At 39.9% G+C, this 18,150-nt stretch overlaps 1 protein-coding gene and 5 non-coding genes across 6 annotated transcripts; 2 read left to right on the top strand and 4 right to left on the bottom strand.

The window, feature by feature from the left end:
• Positions 1–319: 319 nt before the first annotated feature.
• trnav-aac (transfer RNA valine (anticodon AAC)) lies at positions 320–392 on the bottom strand. Its single transcript has one exon. It is a non-coding gene; the product is annotated as a tRNA-Val (tRNA).
• Positions 393–974: 582 nt separating this feature from the next.
• Positions 975–1,046, bottom strand: trnad-guc (transfer RNA aspartic acid (anticodon GUC)). Its single transcript has one exon. It is a non-coding gene; the product is annotated as a tRNA-Asp (tRNA).
• Positions 1,047–1,197: 151 nt separating this feature from the next.
• Positions 1,198–1,269, top strand: trnaq-uug (transfer RNA glutamine (anticodon UUG)). Its single transcript has one exon. It is a non-coding gene; the product is annotated as a tRNA-Gln (tRNA).
• Positions 1,270–2,356: 1,087 nt separating this feature from the next.
• On the bottom strand, positions 2,357–2,429 carry trnav-aac (transfer RNA valine (anticodon AAC)). Its single transcript has one exon. It is a non-coding gene; the product is annotated as a tRNA-Val (tRNA).
• A 582-nt stretch (positions 2,430–3,011) lies between these two features.
• On the bottom strand, positions 3,012–3,083 carry trnad-auc (transfer RNA aspartic acid (anticodon AUC)). The gene has a single exon. It is a non-coding gene; the product is annotated as a tRNA-Asp (tRNA).
• Positions 3,084–12,439: 9,356 nt separating this feature from the next.
• Positions 12,440–17,283, top strand: LOC145431872 (uncharacterized). The gene is made up of 5 exons (XM_080308157.1): positions 12,440–13,010; positions 14,191–14,595; positions 14,906–15,247; positions 15,379–15,467; positions 15,607–17,283. Exons 1-5 carry the CDS (start codon positions 12,974–12,976, stop codon positions 15,703–15,705), a joined length of 972 nt encoding a protein of 323 aa, XP_080164283.1. The 5' UTR covers positions 12,440–12,973; the 3' UTR covers positions 15,706–17,283.
• Positions 17,284–18,150: the final 867 nt, after the last annotated feature.

Raw genomic sequence — 18,150 nt, 5'->3', positions numbered from 1 at the left:
GTTGATCACGTTGTGCATTGGCTGAAAATAGGCCCAAGTCCTGGGCAGGCCAGCTAGAGACACTCATTTCCAAGAGCTTAGTCTGTGCCTGCATCTTCAGTAAATATGGTGACTGGAGACATGTTGGTTTGTGTGAAATTTCCTGAAATTTGGGCTATAGACAACTTTTTACAACATGAGCATCCAAAGGTTACAAGCGTCAGAGCCCTGTACAAGATTTGAGTACTTTCACTCCTCTTTGTGCCAAACAGCAGTACAACCCCATAAGATAAAGCAATGCCTGCAGGCAGACACTTTTGTATCGGGAAACAAAGAAGCATGTTTCCGCCTGGTTTCGGACCAGGGACCTTTCGCGTGTTAGGCGAACGTGATAACCACTACACTACGGAAACGGAGCGTGCATACCCTCTCGTCATTAGAGGGGCAATTCGATGCCTTCTTAAATTTGAGGACTTTTATGACAGATCATGTAGGACTAGTGAGAAGCGGGGAACTCCCATTTGTGTCATTTTTCAAGCATTCCCCCATTTATGGTTATATTGACAATCCAAATTGTGATCTCGAGATAGCATTTCTTCAAATGGGAGCTGATCTTCTTGTTGACAAGCTCTTTGATGTTCTTTGTCAGGCTAGCACACAACCTACAGAAGACAAACACACGAGACTTATTTGTTAATAGGGACGCAAGTAAAGCAGAGAAAACGCTGGACAAGCAGAGTTCTCTTGGACAAGCTTCTCTTCTCATGGGAGCTCTTGCCTAGAAGACATTTTTGACTTATGAGTGCACAGGTGGAATTGATGTTTTTTCAAACCCATTATAGGACTAGATTGTTAGATCGACTAGGATGTGGTGGAGAAATTCCACAGGGTCTTTTTGAATGATGGACTCTGTGCAAAAAAAATGCACGTAGCGTGCGATTAACGGGTGTGTGGTCATTCCAGGTAAAAGGCAGAGCAGAGAAGGAGACTGCTCACTCCCCGTCGGGGAATCGAACCCCGGTCTTCCGCGTGACAGGCGGAGATACTGTCCACTATACTAACGAGGACCTGCAAACCTCTGTCGGCGTCATGTCAAGGTGGGATTCGCAGCAGGTATGACACGCAAACTCTCGTCGGCCATGTAAAAAACCCCATCACTTTACCAGGAACTACAGTTTTATGGGTGTTTGACAGAGAACTTTTTTCTGCTTTCAGCAGGGTTCCATGGTGTAACGGTTAGCACTCTGGACTTTGAATCCAGTGATCTGAGTTCAAGTCTCAGTGGAGCCTCATTTGGCTTTCTAGCCCTTTGCTCCGCATTAGCACAAGCTAGCATGAGAGTTTAATGACTTAAAGAACAAGTTAGTGGCCCAGTCAATTCCACTCCTCTTCTGTTGGCTGATCCCATCTGCGCGTGGTCTTCATGCCGCACCAAACCTCGCTCATCCTCTTGTACTGCACTTTCCACTTCAGCGTCCTGCTGTATCTTTCATTGGCCACCGTGACTCAAGGCAACAATTCCCCTTGTACTCTTCTCACTTCTAACTCTGTTGCCACCACTGAAGGCTCTGAGCTTCTGGTTGACAAGCTTTTTGATGTCCTTTGCTTGGCTAGCACACAACCTATAGACGGCAAGTAAAACAGAGAAAATGCTGGACAAGCAGAGTTGTCTAAACAGTGAACATCAATTCCCTTGTGACCAAAGAAGCAAAACACCCATGTTTCCGCCCGGTTTCGGACCACGGACCTTTCGCGTGTGAGGCGAATGTGATAACCACTACACTACGGAAATGGTGAGTGACGGCTTGCTTGCCTTTGGAATGTGTCTCAATCAGTAATCTGGCCAATCTGACAAATCTGATGGCAGGTTACTATCATGCCCTTGAACAGAAGGAACCATGGAGAAGAGACAGACGCTCGCTAGCAAGGAATCTGAACTATAGTCTCGATGTTAGGCTCACTTAAAAACTTTTGACATTTAGGAGTTCTCTGAAGCAAGCGCAGCTCGACATATGCTGCCCTAAGAAGCCCAGAACTGTTATCTAAAGAGGCCATGCGGTTGATCACGTTGTGCATTGGCTGAAAATAGGCCCAAGTCCTGGGCAGGCCAGCTAGAGACACTCATTTCCAAGAGCTTAGTCTGTGCCTGCATCTTCAGTAAATATGGTGACTGGAGACATGTTGGTTTGTGTGAAATTTCCTGAAATTTGGGCTATAGACAACTTTTTACAACATGAGCATCCAAAGGTTACAAGCGTCAGAGCCCTGTACAAGATTTGAGTACTTTCACTCCTCTTTGTGCCAAACAGCAGTACAACCCCATAAGATAAAGCAATGCCTGCAGGCAGACACTTTTGTATGGGGAAACAAAGAAGCATGTTTCCGCCTGGTTTCGGACCAGGGACCTTTCGCGTGTTAGGCGAACGTGATAACCACTACACTACGGAAACGGAGCGTGCATGCCCTCTCGTCATTAGAGGGGCAATTCGATGCCTTCTTAAATTTGAGGACTTTTATGACAGATCATGTAGGACTAGTGAGAAGCGGGGAACTCCCATTTGTGTCATTTTTCAAGCATTCCCCCATTTATGGTTATATTGACAATCCAAATTGTGATCTCGAGATAGCATCTCTTCAAATGGGAGCTGATCTTCTTGTTGACAAGCTCTTTGATGTTCTTTGTCAGGCTAGCACACAACCTACAGAAGACAAACACACGAGACTTATTTGTTAATAGGGACGCAAGTAAAGCAGAGAAAACGCTGGACAAGCAGAGTTCTCTTGGACAAGCTTCTCTTCTCATGGGAGCTCTTGCCTAGAAGACATTTTTGACTTATGAGTGCACAGGTGGAATTGATGTTTTTTCAAACCCATTATAGGACTAGATTGTTAGATTGACTAGGATGTGGTGGAGAAATTCCACAGGGTCTTTTTGAATGATGGACTCTGTGCAAAAAAAATGCACGTAGCGTGCGATTAACGGGTGTGTGGTCATTCCAGGTAAAAGGCAGAGCAGAGAAGGAGACTGCTCACTCCCCGTCGGGGAATCGAACCCCGGTCTTCCGCGTGACAGGCAGAGATACTGTCCACTATACTAACGAGGACCTGCAAGCCTCTGTCGGCGTCATGTCAAGGTGGGATTCGCAGCAGGTATGACACGCAAACTCTCGTCGGCCATGTAAAAAACCCCATCACTTTACCAGGAACTACAGTTTTATGGGTGTTTGACAGAGAACTTTTTTCTGCTTTCAGCAGGGTTCCATGGTGTAACGGTTAGCACTCTGGACTTTGAATCCAGTGATCTGAGTTCAAGTTCCAACAATGCTAGTGTTAGCGGCGCTAACGGCTGCAGACAGGAAGATACTGCCAGCACCGGAAACGTGCTCGTCATCTCCGAGCATGAAGTAAGGAGAGCCTTCAAGAGAGTGAACACCAGGAAAGCAGCAGGACCAGACGGCATCCCAGGTCGTATCCTAAGAGACTGCGCATACCAGCTAGCTCCTGTGTTCACTGAGATATTCAACATCTCTTTATCTCAGTCGGTGATCCCCACATGCTTCAAAGAGTCCATCATTGTTCCTGTCCCGAAGAAACCCCACCCTGCTTCTCTCAATGACTATCGCCCTGTAGCCCTCACCTCAGTAGTGATGAAGTGCTTTGAACGCCTGGTCAGAGACTTCATCATTTCTTCACTACCAGACACACTGGACCCACTACAGTTCGCTTACCGTCCAAATCGTTCCACAGACGATGCCATCTTTCATCTCCTCCACACATCACTCACTCACTTGGACACTAGAAGGGGGAATTATGTTAAAATGCTCTTCATAGACTACAGCTCTGCATTTAACACCATAATTCCCTCCACACTCACCACCAAGCTGGAGCATCTGGGACTCAGCTCATCTATGTGTCAGTGGATCTCCAACTTCCTAACTGGCAGACCACAGGCAGTAAGGATGGGCGGACATGTCTCAGCCTCCACCACTCTCAGCACTGGAGCCCCCCAGGGGTGTGTTCTGAGCCCCCTGCTGTACTCTCTGTACACATATGACTGCGTGGCCACTACCAGCTCCACCACCATCATCAAGTTTGCTGACGACACCGTCGTGGTGGGCCTGATCTCTGATAACAACGAGACGGCCTACCTGAAGGAGATTAGGAATCTGGAGAACTGGTGCCAGAGGAACAACCTCCTTCTAAACGTCAGTAAGACAAAGGAGCTGATAGTGGACTTCAGCACTAAGCAGGAGAGGAACTACCAGACCCCTGTCATCAACGAGTGCCCAGTGGAGAGAGTGGACAGCTTCAAATACCATGGTCCTGTCACATCAACTCCGTGGTGAAAAAGGCCCGTCAGCGTCTCTACCACCTCAGACGCTTGAGAGACTTCCAACTGCCCTCCAAGGTGCTCAGGAAATTTTACTCGTGCACCATAGAGAGCATCCTGACGGGAAACATCTTAACCTGGTTCGGGAACAGCACCATGCAGGACAGACGAGCTCTACAGAGGGTTGTGCGATCAGCTGAGCGCACCATCCGCTCCGAGCTCCCTGACCTGCACTCAATCTACAGCAGGCGGTGCTGGACCAAGGCCAGGAAGATCGTGAAGGACCTCAGCCATCCCAACAACAGACTGTTCTCTCTGTTGAGGTCAGGAAAGCGATTCCGCTCCCTGAAGACCAACACAGAGAGACTGAGGAGGAGCTTCTTCCCGCAGGCGATACGGTCTCTTAATCACAATCACACCACCACACAGTACTGACCCACACATACAGTTCTTACACACACACTGGACATTCTGGACATTGTTTTCACTTCATCACTTAAATCACTGCTGCTGTTATTGTGTATATGCTGCTGTTATTGTGTATATATTTATTTATACTTCTTGTGTATTTTGTTCATACATTCTTATATAGTTCTATATTGTGTATTGTGTATTTTGTTGTACAGTTATTTTATTTTCAATTTAATTTATATATTTTATCTTATTCTTTCCCAGTGTGTTGTACAGTTATTTCATTTTTAACCTTAATTTATATTTTATTCCTTCCTAGTTAAATTTACCCTTTTTAATTTTTCATATTTATTTCCTATCTTATTCATAGCCTTTTTCCTTTTTTGTTTTCTTTAGGTCACGAGCAGTTGTCCAAGCATTTCACTACATATCGTACTGTGTATGACTGTGTACGTGACAAATAAAAATTTGAATTTGAATTTGAATTTGAATTTTCATAGGTGAGGGTAGGAATATAGATCAACATGTAAATTGACAGCTTTTATTTCAAACTATACTCTGTCTTCACCACAACAGATCAGTACAGAGTCCACATCACTTTTACTCAGTGTGATTGTTTTTAATGTACTCTGTTATTGTATATTTTACACATGTTGGTATGGGATATTGTATTTGTTTTAAATGTTATATATTTATGTGGTGTGTGACTTTTGTTGCCATGATGCCAGGTTTCTCTTGGAACTGAGATTTTAAATCTCAATGAGATTCTTTACCTGGAAAAATAAAGGACTAACAAAAAAAAAGATGCTTCACCAATACATCGGTGAGATAAGATAGAACTTTATTAATCCCTCGGGTGGGTTCCTCTGGGAAATTCGACTTCCAAAAAAAAGCACAGCAACGACCGAAGTTACAGTTACAGAATTGTTATATATATATATATATATATATATATATATATATACACACACACACACACACACACACACACACACACACACACATATATAAATACAGAGACAAATATAAATAAAATATACAAAGGGGATAAATAGAATAAATAGGAATAAAAAATAAAAATACAAGTGAATTGCACATTTCAAGTATTGAGTCTATTGCACTGTTGACTATTTACAAAAAGTATTGCACAAGGTATTGTACAGTGAGGTGAAGAGGCACTACAGCTTAGTTGTTCCCCCCTCCTTTGTCCTCCTGTTTCCCCTCCCTCTCCCCTCCAGAGAGGAGTTAAACAGTCTGATGGCGTGTGGGACAAAGGAGTTTTTAACAGGAGTCTCCTGTTTCACTCTCCGCTCTATTGTGAGGAAGAACCCAAGACATCATTTAAATTTGCCAGTTATAATGAATATTTTTTGTCATTTATATGGACACACTGTTATTGAACAGCCTCATGAAACAATAAATAGATAAATAAATCCATCCGCTTCCACTTATCCTTTTCAGGGTCGCGGGGGGCACTGGAGCCTATCCCAGCTGTCATAGGGCGAGAGGCAGGGTACACCCTGGACAGGTTGCCAGTCTGTCGCAGGGCCAACACACAGGGACAGACAACCATTCTCACTCACATTCACACCTAGTGACAATTTGGATTTTCCAATTAACCTATCCCCACAAGCTGCATATCTTTGGACTGTGGGAGGAAGCCGGAGTACCCGGAGGGAACCCACGCAAACACGGGGAGAACATGCAAACTCCACACAGAAAGACCCCGGCCTGATGTTGGAATTGAACTCAGGACCTTCTTGCTGTGCGGCAACAGTGCTAACCACCGTACCAAGATAAATAAAAATATACTTAAATACATCAGTTAAAATTGATTAATTACACTGTAAGAGGTTTAAATGTTCCTCACCATAATCAAATCTTAATAAAAGCTTAAAATCATTTGATAGCTCTGATTCCGATCATAATTATTACTGTCCCTCTGTACTCACCGGTCTGACCTGGCACTTCTAGCTGTTTCTCCCTCCAGGAGTGGCTATGCTTCAGTCAATGCTGGATCTTTCAATGACAGTGAAACCCCAGCTCATGAGTAAAGACTGTCTAACAAATCCTTGAAAGAAACCTATCTTCTGTTCTCCTCTCCGTTTAGGAAATCTGTGGAACCGGTGCACCGGGAGCTGCAGTGATTGCACAACTCTTGTTGTGCACAGTTTTCACCTGTAAATAAACTGTTAGTATCGAAAGAGTCCTACTCTCACCTAGTGGCAAACTTAACAATTGCAAACATCAGCCCTGCACTTCACTGATGTATTTCACAGCCTTCACATAGGCATTGTAGTTACATTATGCCTCTGTAAACAATTTCTGGCTGTGCAAATGTTTATTTAAATAAAATTGAAAGTTCTCAACAAAAGAACAACTTCTAAAGATATGTAGTATGGCCTGTCTAGGGTTGGCCAGACTGCAACATGAAGACCAGAACATTTATTCATCAAAATGATTTTAGCTGAGGTTGCTCTTCATGTTTCGCCTCCAGATGTCACCAAAAAGGACTGCATTTAAAAGCTTTGGGTAATGAACATTTTTTCAATACAAGTTTCAATGCTTGGGAGAGCTTCATTTGGAAATCACACACACACACACACACACACACACACACACACACACACACACACACACACACACACACACACACACACACACACACACACACACACACACAAAACCAAACCAAAGGACAATAACTTTGCTCCTAACAAAGATAAACAGAAGAAAACTGTGGTCAAAATAAAAGGCAGTCCACCCTACAAACTCCTTGATGTAACAATCAACATTAAAGGCATTTACAAAGGTGCTTCACAGCTAAAGGTGTGGCTGTTTGGAATGATCAGAGGATGAATGATTGGCAGTTACCTAAATCTCCAACTAAAAACAGAAGATTAAGAACAGGAATAGTCATCCAACGAGGCTTTCTCCATTATCCTAAGAATTTATTTAAAACCCTTTAGTCCAGTTAAGTTGTACAACTTCCGATCCTGTTGTAATTTGTTCCAAGGAGCATTGAAGGAAAATCCCTTTTAAGTTGTAGTAATGTAGAGTTATATACGTATTGAGAAATTAAACATTAGACCCTTAAATAATACCAAATTATATCTGTCACCAGACGAGGTTAGCAAAGACAAAGTGAAATAGTTACGGAGGTGAAAGTCAGGAGTGGCAGATGTGTATGAGGCTGTTGCAGGGCATGCATGAGTACAGTGAGACAGTGATGAGGCGTGCGGTAGCATTAGCAAATATACTTTAATCTAAATATTCATGGAACATTGATGTGCATAACTTGTTTCTTAAACAGGCAGCGAGTATATTTTCGATGACAATCAGAGGACTTGGAATGATGCCAAAACCAACTGTATAAGCAAACATTCAACTCTGGTGCAAATCTATGACAGTGAAACCAATGATGATGTCAGTACAATGCTGACACCTGAGGATGAAGAAGGGGAGATCTGCTTCTCTATTGATCCACTCTGGATTTGGTCAGACGCTGAAGAAATCAACTCAACAAAATTGTGCTGCAATAGTGGTGAAAAATGGAGCCTGGACCAATGAGCTATGCAATGCACAATATCCTTTCTTCTGCTATGGAGGTATGAATGACATTTTTCTAGTTTCATAGTCAAGTCAGTTACCAGAAGTAGTAAAATCAGAACTAATTTACTACGTATTTTTCAAAATATACGCTACCAGTCAAAAGTTTGGAAAGACCTCACTTAATGGTTTTTCTTTATTTCCATGACTTTTTCCATTGTAGATTCTCATTGAATGCATCAAAACTATAAATGAACCCATAAATGAACACATATGGAATTATGCTGTAAACAAAAACGTGTTTTATATTTTAGATTCTTCAAAATAACCAAAATAACCACCCTTCACTTTGATTACCGCTTTGCACTGTATTGGCAGTCTCTTGATGAGCTTCATTATGTCGTCACCTGAAATGGTCTTTCTACAGCCTTGAAGGCATTCTCAGAGATGCTGAGCACTTGTTGGCCCTTTTGCCTTTAATCTCCAGTTAATCTCAGTTGGGTTTAGGTTAGGTCACTGTGAAGGCAAGGCTATCTGGTGCAGCACTTCATCTCTCCAGATAGCCCATGGTCAGATAGCCCATACACAGCCTGGAGGTGTGTTTGGGTTCATTGTCCTGTTGAACTGACTGTCCAACTAAACAGACTGGATGGGATGGCATGTTGCTGTAGGATGATGTGGTAGTCATGCTGGTTCAGTGTACCTTAAATCTTGAATAAATCACCAACAGTGTCACCAACAAAACACCCCCACACCATCATACCTCTTCCTCCATTATTCACGGTGGAAACCATGCATGTAGAGAATCCCACAAAAGACATGTAAACTGGTTGGTCAAACTCCTAGGCACCCGCAAACATCCTCGAGAGAATAAAGAGCTGGACCATTGTCTCACAACCAGGACGAAAATCCCATTGTTCCTCCTTTTTCTGAGGTTCAACTAATGGACGGATTCTCCTTTCCAGCATGCTGGCATAGAATTTCCCAGGGAGGCTGAGGAGTGTCATCCTCCTATAGCTGGAACACATCCTCCGGTCCCACTTCTTATAGATGGAAACCATCTATAAGGAACCATCTATAAGAAGATGCCAATCCAGATTTACTGCCCCTGATCTCAACATTGTAGAGGCATGTCAATCAAGACAGCCCTAGAAAATCCAGACCCTTCAGGAACTCAGGGTTAACCTCATCCACCCCAGGGGCCACATCTCAGAGAAACTCACCCCCAGAGCTAGACATGGCGTTTCTGAACTCCTCCAACTACCAAGTTGTTTCTTCAGCCACTACCTGAGCTGCATTCCGCTTGGCATGTCAGTACGTACTAGCTGCCTCTGAAGTCCCACAGGAAAACCAAGCCTGATAGCACTTCTTCAGCCTGGTGGCTCCATTCACCTTTGCTGTCCACCATTTGGTTTGGGGGTTCATTTGGACTCAATGTCTCCAGTCTCCCTCGGAATGCTGCTGAAGCTCTGTGAGTTGAAGATCTCGCTGATCAGGGTCTCTGCTAGGTGTTCCTAGCACACCCTCACTATACATTTAGGTATGCCAGGTTTGTCCAACATGCTCCCCAGCCACCTGATCCAACTCACCACCAGGTGGTGATCAGTTGACCTTTCCCAGGCCTGGCTCCAGAGTGGGGCCCGAATAACATTATCTCAGGCAAGGTTAAATGTTCCCTTGATCTTCTACTCATAGGAGTCTTTTGACCATTCCCAACTAAACTACAACCTCACCAAATGCATATTTAAACATCACCTTGATAAATATTATACAGTGGAACCCCGACTTATGAAATTAATTTGTTGCTGAGGGTCTTTTGTAAGTCGAAAATTTTCGTAAGTCGAAGCACCCATCGCGCGTTTTGAGTGAGGCGATGCTGAATGATAGGCTATAGGCTAAATGCTAACTAGAACAACAATATTTGTTCAAGTGGAACAGCGAAGCGCAATCACGAAGGCCAAGGAGTTGTCACATAATTCGGAAGGCATTGTGGGCATTGTAGGCTCAGCCAATCAGAGCCAGCGGATTTGATTACACGGGCATTTTGCCGTAACGCGGGCAGAAATATTGCAGTTCAGTGCCTTTGTAACTTGAATTTTTCATTAAATTGGGTATTTCTAAGTCGGGGTTCCACTGTATTTGGACTTATTTTATTCATATTACACATTTAATACTTGCAGAATTGCAGAATTTGCAAAATCATTTTTACAAAAAAATTTACAAATTTACATGAAACAAAATATTTTTCAGATTTCGATTTATTCTGAAATGTTTTGTTTTTGTGTAGTTTACAAATAAAAGAAAACTGTGTTGAGCATGAAAGTGAATGTAAAGTCTAATGAGCTATATCAGTTATTAAATTTGATCGGTTCTTTATTATAGATAATATGTGCTGATAAATCCCGTGTAAAACATGTGAGGGAACTACTGTAATAGACCCTGTAAATAAGATGTAAATAAAGAGGATATAAAAAAAAAAATCGCAAATCAAGGACACTTTCCTGGCACAACTACACATCATTTACATTTACAGTTTGTCATGGCACTCTTCTTGTGAAACAGTCAAATGCAGCGGCAGCAGAAACACTGGATCATTTAGGGGGGAAAAAAACAAACAAACAGATGATGCTTTAGTTCACAACAGCCTTTTCTTCAAATTTAACAATGAATACAAATGAGAAACAGGTTTTATGTATTGCTTAATAAATTAATTCTTTTTTTATTATGACAACTTACTGGAATCATATTAGATTAATCTAATCATCCTGTGTGATTAGAAAGAGGACCATTAGGGGATCCATTGGCCCTCTTGGGGGGACTCTCCCATAGGGCTTAAATCTGGGACTCCCCACCATTTGACCTTAGAACTGAAGAAGTTTCTCAGATGAGAGGTGAAACGTCTTCAAGCAACTTAAAGAAGTCAGACGCTTTTCTTTCCAAGCTCCTTAGACTGTTTAAGTTGTTATACCATTTGTTTATTAGCAGGTTTTAAAATATTTTTCAGCTTCACTATCTCTAATACAATTATGTAAAATGAAACCTCAAAACTTAAATAATTATTTAGTTAACTTTTTGGTGATCTACATGTAACTTCATTGTCATTGCTTCTGTTGTTACAGGATGGGCTCAAAATTTTCCCCATGGTATTCAAAATGGTATTGAATATTTTCCCAACATGGGGTTTGAAATCCTAGTATTGTGACAATCCTATTTCCTACCACGCAGTGATTGAAGCTCTCCAACATCTTGCTGCACTAGGTAAATGATCCAAGCTTTGTCAGAAAGTAGAGTCTGCGCATCTACTTCTTATACACAGTATCACTTTTGGTCTTCCAGTCAAGTATGTCACAGTGACTTATTGGATGTGTGTTACCACCCCTAGAGGACTTGTCTTATTATTTACATATGAAAATAAGGTCCAAGACTAACCATTTAAAGGGTGGTAAATTCATTGCCTGTATTCATATGTGGAGCATTCAGATCTCAACCTTAAAACAGTTTTGACCAAACTTGTAAGTATATCTTTATATTTCCAGAATTTGAGTGTTTCAAAACATTTAGATTTTGTTATTGTGCCTTTTTTTTTGTTGTTGCCTAAATTATAGATAGAACAATATGCACTTATTCTATTGCATATATTATATGTTAATAAATGAAGAGTGGTTGTCTCTTTTTAGTTATATATTGACTAATAATAAACAGATAAAAAAGAAAGATCATTTCGTCAAACTCCCAAAAATACAAAGATAACGGCTGTTAGGGTGAATAAATCTGGGGTCTGGACTGACTTGAAGACATGATTTGGGAATTCTAATTTCCAAATTTTCACTATTTTCTGTTATTTCTATTGAAAAAAAACCTCATCCATACAATACAAACTTACACTGATCAGTCACAACATTAAAACTAATGAAAGGTTGCATGATTAAGACTGATCTTGCTCTTTGTGTAGAAAATTGGTGTGGCAGCTACTTCAACCATTATCCCTGCCACACCAATTTTCTACACAGAGAGCAAGATCAGTCTTAATCATGCAACCTTTCATTAGTTTTAATGTTGTGACTGATCAGTGTAAGTTTGTATTGTATTGATGAGGGGTTTTTTTGAAAAAAAAAAAAAACACCCCAAAAACCTGTCTGTGAGGCTAAGGCAGACGTGTAAGACGTGTAAGGCGTGGGGGCCAGAAGCTCCAATCCAGCCTAACTGACATCTTTCAAAAATGTGACAGAAGGTTTAAATTTTGGACTCTTTAACGTAATCGACATAATGAAGTAATAGATAAACAATTAAATGACAGGAAAGTTTCTATTTTTTTCCACAAGCTACTATAGAAATTCTGTTCTTTTTCTTTTGTCTAGAGTAAAATAAGTAAATAAATTATTTGTCTGGGCAATAAGACTGTTAGAACAACTTTTACTGTAATTTTTAAACATTTATTTCTTACTATTTAAGTAAGTAATGTAGTGTGTTCTCATATTATGTTCTTTTTTATATATTCCCGAAGAAAACTTTTAAAGTCATTATTTTCTGACTTTATTCTCATTCTCAAAAGCATGCTATGTCATTCTTTTGTGGATTAACACATCAGAGAAAACCGGGAACAGATATAATGAAAAGTGGCTTTAAAGTTGTTGGGTTTTTTTGTTTGTTTTTTGTTTTTATTTGTGTTGACCTATATTCCTCCTCTCTCCAGTGAAATCAGAAATGGGTTGTTTCCCAAAACTGACTCTCCTTCTCTTTGGTAAGATCCCCAAATTTGCATAATGGAAATGTGTGATTTGAATTGTAAAGTTGAAAAAGAAGCCTTAGTAGGACATTTTCCATTACCTCAAAAACAGTGTGTCAAAAAAATCTTATGTTTCATTTTATTAAAACTTTGAGGAGGTGCAAAGAGGCATTGAATGAACCCCTACAAATGATCTCTATTCCTCAAAATTAAATATATAAATCTAAAGCAATAATTTTGACTCTGTGCATAACATAAGCTACTCCCATGCAGACACTGCCTCAACTTTCACTCATAAGTTTTCATGAACAAGAACTTTACGTCTCTCTTCTAGTATTTTATGAGCATCTGCTCTCCTCCATGTGTCTGTTTCAATGGAGACCAGCAGAGCACACATAACCACGAGTTGAGTAACATTACTTTTATGGGGAACTTACATTAAAGGTAAAATGTGACTTAAGTTATTCAGCTACCAACAGAGAAAAGTGGCTTGTTGAAGTGCTTTCATGCAACTAAAAATAAAAACTGTTTTCAATTTAGCTTGCACGTCAATTAAGCCCATATGGGGGAAACATTGTCTCTTTTTATAGTCCTTGTCACTACCCTTGCTTCAGCATTTTGGGTCAGCTGAAGGTTATGAAGAGATATTGTGTAAATGCAAGAAAGCATTCCAATATATGCTTATATACACAGAAGGACATATACTGGTGAAAAACGATTTCATGATTCCTCACAGTGTTACAGTGTTGGCCATTGTTATTTGAACTGGAATCCATAAAAGAGACCAAAATCAAGTCTGCAGGAGCAACTCAGCGCTGAGTTGCTAAATTCTAAAACTGAATGTTAGCTTTCTGACTAAATAGGAAAATATGCCATGGTTGAAATAAACCTGAATTATTGTTTCATCTTCAAGAAATCCAGCAGTTATGACCCCAGCAACAAAGTAAAATATGCTAGGATATGGCAATTCAATGGCAAATATTGAATTCAATATTGATCTTATAATATTTGGGCATTACTGCAACATTACTGGCCTCCTTGTTTTTATATTAGTAGACTGGTACCCCTGTGTAGCCTGTAAATGTAGTTACAAAGATCGCACTAAGGGCTCTTTAATGTTTGTTTATCCTTTTCTTGTGTGTATTATACAAATAATTAACTTAATACTACTTATACTATCTATTACCAATGTTAGGGTTTAGTCTCTGCTCTTGCTCAAAGTTCCCTCCTCGTAAGTACTACTACGTTGACAAAAAAATGAGCTGGAACGACGCTCAACAATACTGCAGAGAGAAGTACACAGACCTGGCCACCTTCGAAAACATGGATGATATAAGCAGGCTAAATTCAACTTTTTCCTACGACTGGGCATGGATTGGACTGCAGGATGATCCCAAGTCCTGGAAGAATACGCTAGGCAATGACACCAACTCCTGGAGATGGGCAGTAACTGGTGAAACGAGCAAAACTGTTTACAACAACTGGCACTATACCAATCCAGATAATTATGGTGGAAATGAAACTTGTGTAATCTTGGGTCTTGAAGGAAAGTGGTACGATAAAAACTGTGGCGCAAGCACAAGTTTCGTTTGCTACAATGGTAAGAAAATATTTTCATTCATGGGTTTCTGACCTCACTAATGACTTAACCTGCATTTTTTACTAGTAGATTTCACAGAAAACATCACTGAAGATTTGTTGTATAAAATATAAGAAAACCCCTAACTCAAAAAGTTTGAGTAGTGATTTGAAAACATTAAATTGATTATCCAAATTTTTTACTCTTTCATTTACAATGTTAACTATTTGATATCCATAATAAATTCAGAATCATCTGTCATCTGCCGTGATTACTTGAATGCTTAAACACTTTCTTTCCCGCTTACTGGCTTATTTTCTATCTGCTGCAGTTACACAGCAAAACAAGAAAAATTACATGTACATCTCTATTACAAAAACATGGCCCTCTGCTCGAGAATACTGCATAAAACTAAGCATGGACTTGGCAGTGATCGAAAACAGTGAAGAGAACGCTGAGGTCAGTTCATTAAAACCAAACAATGATGCCATTTGGATCGGTCTGTACAGAGTGCCATGGACCTGGTCTGACAAGAGTCAGAGCTCCTTGGAAAACTGGCGAAGTTCCAAACCAGAGAATTATCTAGGTAACCAGCATTGTGTGGTGGAGAATAACCTCCACAAGTGGGATGACGACATATGTACAATAAAATATGTTTTCATTTGCCATCAAGGTAAATGTTCAATAACACACACAAAACAAATAAACAAACAAACAAAAAAACATACCCTGACTAACAACAACTCCTGTTTCTCAGTTTGTCAAAACTTACTTTTATTTTTTGGTTACATGTTTCCTGCTAAGTGGCAAAGTTGAGGACGACAGTGAAGACTAAGTTTTTGACTGATGTTGACTTAACTGACTCTGCAATTAATGTCCAGATACTCCAACAGGTAAAAGTTTTGTTTTTGCTTCTGGAAAATTTTAAAGTAAAGCAAACAAACTACAAAGAAAAAGCAATGGATAAATATACTGACAGACAGCTTCAATAAAATGATGAAACCACCTACTTATCTTTCTATTCTGTCACAGCTAGGAGCCAAGCTAACAAGTCAAGGATTGACTGATTTCAAACTGCAGTGGAAGATTCAACCCAAGAAACAAGAGAATGAGGAAAACAGAGAAACTTAGAGGAACTAGGTGTGTTTTGGATCACTGCTCAGCTTTGTAACCCAAGTGTGCTTAAGATTCAGGACAGAAATTGATGGCCAGATATTCTCCTTCAGGATTTTTGAAATTTTTAGACAAATTTTTTTTTTCCAATTTTAAAATACAAAAAGTCATTCAGATACCAAAGGAGAAACTTTTAACTCATTAGTCCAAATGATATTTAAGGTTTTGGGGATTAACATTTTTTGTAGCAAATGTGGTGTATTGTGAGTAGTGAGTAGTGGTTCTCTCCTTGGGACATATTGGGACAATGCACTTTTGGAGTAATTTCGGTAGGCCAGCCATGCCTGGGAAGTTTCACCACTGTTCAGTTTTCTCCATTTGTGGATAATCAAGTTCATTTAAAAACAGTCCTTTGAACCTTGATAGCGGGATGTACATTGTCTAAAATTAAAAATTAATTGTGTAAAATATTTAAGTGTGGGAAATATGCAAAAAACTAAGGAATGCCAAAAGGGGAAAATTAGTTTTTCATGGCACTGTATATGAAACATATGCCTTAAACTTTGCCATATTATCAAAGAGATGATATGTTGCTGTTATTTAATATTGTCCCCTTTATTAATGTATTATATAAATTAAAAGAAATAGTTGACAGTAAACACAAAAAGGTTATTATATTCAGCCATGTTCATTGTTTTTTGTTTTGTTTTGCCTGTCCCATTTGGTTCTTTAGCCATCAGAATTGTTGTCTGAAGACCAACAAAGACTTATTTTGCCAAATGGATCATCGTGGCATTGCCGTATTGGTCCATTTGATCGACCTTTGTTTTTATTATTTATTTTATTTTATTTTCAGTTGTTACAGACGGGACAGACATGAGTGAGGGATAGGAAAGGGAGAAAGAAAGAGGAAGGAAAAGAAAAACAGAAGGGGAGAGGGACAGCGAGAAAGGGGAAAATAAATGAATAAATAAAATAAAATAAGACCTTTATTATTTAACACAGAATTTAACACAGAAGAAAATGTTGCCAGAAAATGCCAATTATTTTATTCCTTCTTAGCTAAGTGCAAAACTAGCAAGTGAGGAACCAGCTGACATCAAGCTGCAATAGAAGATTCAGCCCAGAAAACAGGAGACAGTCAACATGACACAAACGACTTGTACAACATTCCCTTGACAAAGACAACTATGACTAAATGAGTTAATCAATATAACTTATTTTTCAAATGAGGAACCTGTCACATTATCTCTAAGGTGACCAGAGCCAAACAAATCTGGTCACCCTAGTTTGGTAAGAATAATTATGTTTGAGAAAATTTTACACATGGTTTGTGTTAAGAAATTCTGTTGTAATATATATTTAGTAGATAAAGGTCATGTAAATGACACATGGATACTTTATTAATACAGTGATTTACTAAGTAAAAAAACTTGATGGTAGTACCTGCATATGTTTTTAGCCTGTCTTTAAAACTGTGTGCCTTGTGACTGAAACAAATTCTCCTAAATTTTGTTTTTTCAAAGGTTTTATTTGTTTATAAATAAAACCACGTGACATCTCTTGGTTTATCAATAAACAGCAACAAGCCATGTGGAATTTTTTTTTCTTCTTTTGACTCTTTATGGCTAAATGATTGGAAAGTTAAATAACTTAGATTAGTCATATACCTATTAATAGCCATTAGTTTGAGTTGGATTTAAATCTTTTTAAATATATGATATCATTTTTAAAAGTAGTCTGTTCCTAGATTTAACCTGGAGTGCCACTGTTGCAGTTTAATAGTTGAATGAACTTGGAATTTAAATCTGAAAACAAAACAAAAATAATAATAACATTTTATCATATTTTCCTTCATTATTCATACATTTACAATTGTTACGTTCCCCTGGGGGGGTCTAGGCAGGGAGGGGGAAGTAACAAAAGTGACCGGGTCAGAAAAAGGAGTCAGGGAGGCGAAGCAGTTAAATAAAACAGTTTTATTGAAGTAATTCAACTAAAAGAGACTGACAAGCCGCTATCACCATAAAGGTAACACAAAACTCAGGTGTTGGTCAGTAATGCAAAATGTCAAAAGGAAAACGCAGCTCACTAGCTGAAAACCACAATACACAGCTCACTAGCTGTACTCACACAAATGGCACTCTGGCCCAGAGCTCACCCTGCTCTGGGCTTAAATACCCTTAATTGCTGATGGTAGTCAGCTGCGCCGGAGGGAAAGGTGGCATCTCAGGTAGGAGGTAGTGGGACACGCCCACACAGGCACCCTCAGGAGAGAGAGGCCCTGCTAGGGCCGTAACACCCCCTCCCATAAATGCAAACCCATGGTTTGTCAAATTTACGATAACAAAGTGAGTCCATAGCCGTTCCATGGAGAAATTGCAGGCTTTCCACCTACCAAACCCCATAGCAACGGGTAGGCATTGCCTGCGGAAGCTGCCAATCCCATCTCAGTGGGTTCAC

Source organism: Astatotilapia calliptera, chromosome 11 (genome assembly GCF_964374335.1).
Source record: "Astatotilapia calliptera chromosome 11, fAstCal68.1, whole genome shotgun sequence".
In the NCBI taxonomy this organism is placed as follows: Eukaryota; Metazoa; Chordata; class Actinopteri; order Cichliformes; family Cichlidae; genus Astatotilapia; species Astatotilapia calliptera.
The sequence above is the reverse complement of the archived record's forward strand: the minus strand, read 5'-3'. Positions and strand labels throughout refer to the sequence as shown.